We start from the raw sequence: 4,251 nt of genomic DNA, 5'->3' as shown, positions 1-4,251 counted from the left end.
TTCCACTTTGAGCCCATTTATCTCGGTTTTCGATAAAGATATCAAAAATGTGTCAACTGATAAATTGTTTATCATGATAGCAGCAACAATTTATTAGTTGAAAAATTTTTTACATCTTTATCAGGAACCGAGATAAATGGGCTCAAAGTTGAAAGTCAGGGGGCACTTCTATTACAGGTTTTACGGTACGTCGAATTTCGAAAATTCTGGAAAATTCAAATTTCTTAAAAAAACTTCAAAATTTCGAGAATCCCAAAAAAAACGGATTTCCAAAAATTTCAAATTTGAAGAAATTCGAAAATTCTGAAATTACAAAAACTTTGAAAAATCCCAATTTCCAAATTTCCAAAAAATGCGAAAATCTCAACAAAATATTTATTTTGCTGAGATCACAACATCGTTGGCCGGTGTTTTAACTAGTAAAAACTAGGTTAAATCGCGCCGAAGGCACGCCAGCCAGATGTTTGAAGCGCCGGAGGCGCGGCAAACAGGCTGGTAGAAATATTATAAAAATGCCTTACGTCTTTTTCCAACAACATCCATGTACTGGCGGCTGCCAGGAATCTGGCCATTCGTGCTGGATGATCTGAGGCGCCGTGCCAACTGAACTCTCCATCGAATAGCTCATTGTAGAGATCGACAATCTCTTGAACAGCATCTTCGATTTTGATCATTTTGTGTAGAGAGCTGACGACTTGGAATACGATCCACATGACTTCATCTCGAGCACGGGTGTATTTGCACTGATTGATAAGACCTTTGAGATAGTGGAAGAAGTTTTTGGGATTACTGTAAAAATTCAATTTTAGGTTTTCTGAATATTTCCCCCTTCAAAACAAGACGGCTAGAGCGTCAGACGACTAGACATCTCTCGCTTCTCTGCGCCCTCTCGCTCTCTAGCCTCGAAAACTTTAAAGGCGCATATCTCGCCTGTCATTCAACCTAGAAATGTGAAAGTTACCTAGTTTTGTAGGGAATTTAAAGGGCTCTTTGGCGATATCTAATACTTTTAAACTTTTAGACAACTTACACCAAAAGATGAGACATTCCATACATGACAAGATTCGTGATGTTGTCCCATTGATAACGTGGAATCTGTTTGCCTTCTGGAAGTGCTTCGGTCTCTGCCATGGCTTCGACAATCATCACGGACAGCAAGGGCTCCCAATGCGATTTGGTTTTATTTCGATTTGTTGGGTTTAACTGAAATAAAAATTAATAAAACTGTTTTTTTTTATCTTGAATTTGTTGAAAAATCTTCAATTTTCTTACCGAATCCTTTCCCAATGGCTGTCTTAGGATCATATAAAATGTGTAGAGACAACTGGCCGCCTTATGCTGAGGTCTATACGGTAGCATATGATGGGACTGGGTATATGGGCTCTGTGCATTCATTCCGAAATCTTCCCAATATGATGTTGGAGGATGGAAGGCTGGATGGAAGGGGATTGGGTAGATGAATGGGCGGCCGCATACGTGGGTTAGGTCGGCGATTGGACGGAAGTGAGAGGAGAGGTTGGCGAGCTTCTCGGTGAGGCGCTGGAAAATTTATTAGCGATGATTTGAGATCGAAATTCCTGATTCTCCAAAGAATCTTGGTCCTCAGCTACTATGAAATTTGAGCCTATATATCTCGTTTTCTGTAACAGATATCAAAATTTTGTCAACTAAGAAAATATTGCTGATATTATGATAAACAATTTATCAGTTGACAACTTTTTGATGACTTTTACAGGAATTGAGATATATGGGCTCAAAGCAGGGCTACCTTCTATTAGAGTGGAGGGAAGTCCACTCAAACCGTTCTTTTAGCCTATATATCTCACCTCCTATAAGAAATATCAAATAGTGGTCAACTGATAAATTGTTTATCAAAATATCACAAATATTTTATCAGTTGACAAGTTTCTTTTATCTTTAGGAGCCGAGATATATGGACTCAAAGTTAGGGTGACCTTCTATTAGAGTGTTTACGGTGGTTTTCAATTTCTTTTGCTAATTAGGGGCTTTAAAAAGATTTTAGACGTTCAGAATTCAGAATTTCGGAAATTTCGAATTTCTAGAAATCTGGAAATCAGGAAATTCGGATTTTCTTTTTCGAGATTTTGTGAATTTAGAATTTTTAGATTTACAGAACTTTTGGGAATTCAGGAATTCGGACTTATTTTTTCGAGATTTCGGAAATTTGGAAATTTTGAAAATTTCAGAATTTTCGAATTTTTGGGAATTTCGGATTTTCAGAATTTTTTCCAAAGTTTAAAATATCGGAGATTCTGAATTTTAAAAATTCACAAATTTAGGAAATCGAAGATTTCCGAACTTCTAAATCCCAAATACCGTAAAACCTGTAATACAAGGCCCCCTAACTTTTAACTTTGAGCCAATTTATCTCGGTTCCTGTGAAAGATATCAAAAAGTTGTTAACTGATGAATTGTTTATCATAATATCAGAAGTGTTTCGTTAGTTAACTGATTTTTGATGTCTCTGATAGGAGCCGAGATTATTGAGTTCAAACTTGGCAGTGTGAGGGTCTATTACAGGTTTCACGATGTTCAGGATGTTAGGAATTCTAAAACCAGAAGTCCTAAAATTCTCAAACTCTCTGAAAAAAGGCTCACCGGAAACATATGTGCTTGCTTCGGTGTCCCTCTCATAACTTCTGATAACGTTATCAATGGAGGCATCAAATTCAAATCTCGATCCACAATTTTCAGCAAAACGTCTTCCACACGTCGCAATTCATTCACTTTCTCTGGTGACAACTGATAAGGAAGTCGTCTGAGTTGTGATTCCAAAATATATCGGATGATAGTTCTGATTCCTTTGTAGTCAATTTTGGGAATGCATTCTTTTATGAACTTCCATTTCTCCTGATCTATCCTACTACACATTCGAAAATCCGATGTCATAATGAGTCCTTCTACACATAGAGTCGTTGAGATCACCTCTTTTTGATTGGCATATCGAAGAAGCTCGTCTACCACTCTCTCGTAACTTGCGCTGTAAAATTTTCAAAAATTGGCTCGGAGGGAAAATCAAGTTAACTGTAAAATTTGTACTGTTAAGTTTCAACCTTTATATCTTGGTTCCTGTAAGAGATTTGAATGAGTGGTCAACTAAGAAATTATTTTTGATATCATGATAACAATTTTGTTAGTTAACAATTATTTGATATCTTCTACGGGAACCGAGATATGGGGACTCAAAGTTAGACGGCCTTCTATTAGAGGGTTTCCGGTACTTAGAAGCCTTCACGGGCCTTGCCATAGCTTCTTTTAGAATCAATATTTTTGAATATCTACACTGGATATAATATAATTTGACAAGCACTACAAAATGGTGCTATTTGGAATATTTTACCTTGTTTACGAACAAAGTTACAAGTCAAAAACCATCAGAGCTACTCAGTCACAGCTTTATGACTTGTAGCTTTGTTCGTAGACAAGATACAGTATTCTAATTAATATCATTTCGTAGCTTTTGAGTTTTTCTATTATATGCAATTTAGTTAGTCTAAAAATATTAATTCTAAAAGAAGATATGACAAGACCCGCAACGCAACTGGTTACAAGTATCCAGCAATTAGAATTTCCCGTGTTTGCGGGCGCATTTATAGTTTCTTTTATAATCAATATTTTTAAACCAATTAAAATGGATATGATAGAAAAACTCAAGAGCTACAAAATATTACTATTTGGAATACAGTATCTTGTCTATGAACAAAGTTACAAACCAAAAACCATCTGAGCTACTCAGTCACAGCTTTATGGCTTGTAACTTTGTTCATAGACTAGCTACAATATTCCAAATAGTATCATTTTGTAGTTTTTGAGTTTTTCTATCGTATGCAATTTAGTTAATCGGCGGGAAATCCAAATTCAATATACTTACGCAATGAAAACTTTATCCTGTGTATTCTTTTCAGCCACATGATGCACAAGTTTGATCAATTCTTTCACTAGAGATTGCTTCTCTTTTTCCTCCATTTTGGACATCATATTATTAAAGGAAATCCTCAAAATCGCTGTAACATCTCCTAGATTCGAAGTTAGGGGTTTGAAAAATCGAAGGGTGGTGTTGTTCTCCTGCAAAAAATCAGAAAATCAGTTAAAATCAGTTTTTGGAACCCCTACAATGAGACTTTTGATCTGGGACTTCACTCGATTCACTTCTTGAACGAATTGCGGCGAAAAGCTGTCATCCATCTCTATGACGTCTTCTGGATTGGGGGCTTTGTCTTTTTCAGTCAT

The 4,251-nt window shown here is 36.3% G+C and overlaps 1 protein-coding gene across 1 annotated transcript in view; it reads right to left on the bottom strand.

The window, feature by feature from the left end:
• The window catches only part of Cbr-sur-2, a gene marked incomplete at both ends in the record, with an annotated part of 15,908 nt that extends 11,657 nt beyond the window's left edge, over positions 1–4,251 (bottom strand). Inside the window, 6 exons of the mRNA XM_045241586.1 lie at positions 525–789; positions 1,031–1,203; positions 1,273–1,539; positions 2,620–3,001; positions 3,893–4,086; positions 4,135–4,251. Coding sequence (XP_045096867.1) covers positions 525–789; positions 1,031–1,203; positions 1,273–1,539; positions 2,620–3,001; positions 3,893–4,086; positions 4,135–4,251 — 1,398 coding nt within the window. The remainder of the gene's footprint in view (positions 1–524; positions 790–1,030; positions 1,204–1,272; positions 1,540–2,619; positions 3,002–3,892; positions 4,087–4,134) is intronic.

This window comes from Caenorhabditis briggsae (assembly GCF_000004555.2).
Source record: "Caenorhabditis briggsae complete genome, chrI, whole genome shotgun sequence".
Lineage (NCBI taxonomy): Eukaryota > Metazoa > Nematoda > Chromadorea > Rhabditida > Rhabditidae > Caenorhabditis > Caenorhabditis briggsae.
Note: the sequence above shows the minus strand (reverse complement) of the source record. Positions and strands in the feature narration are given on the sequence as shown.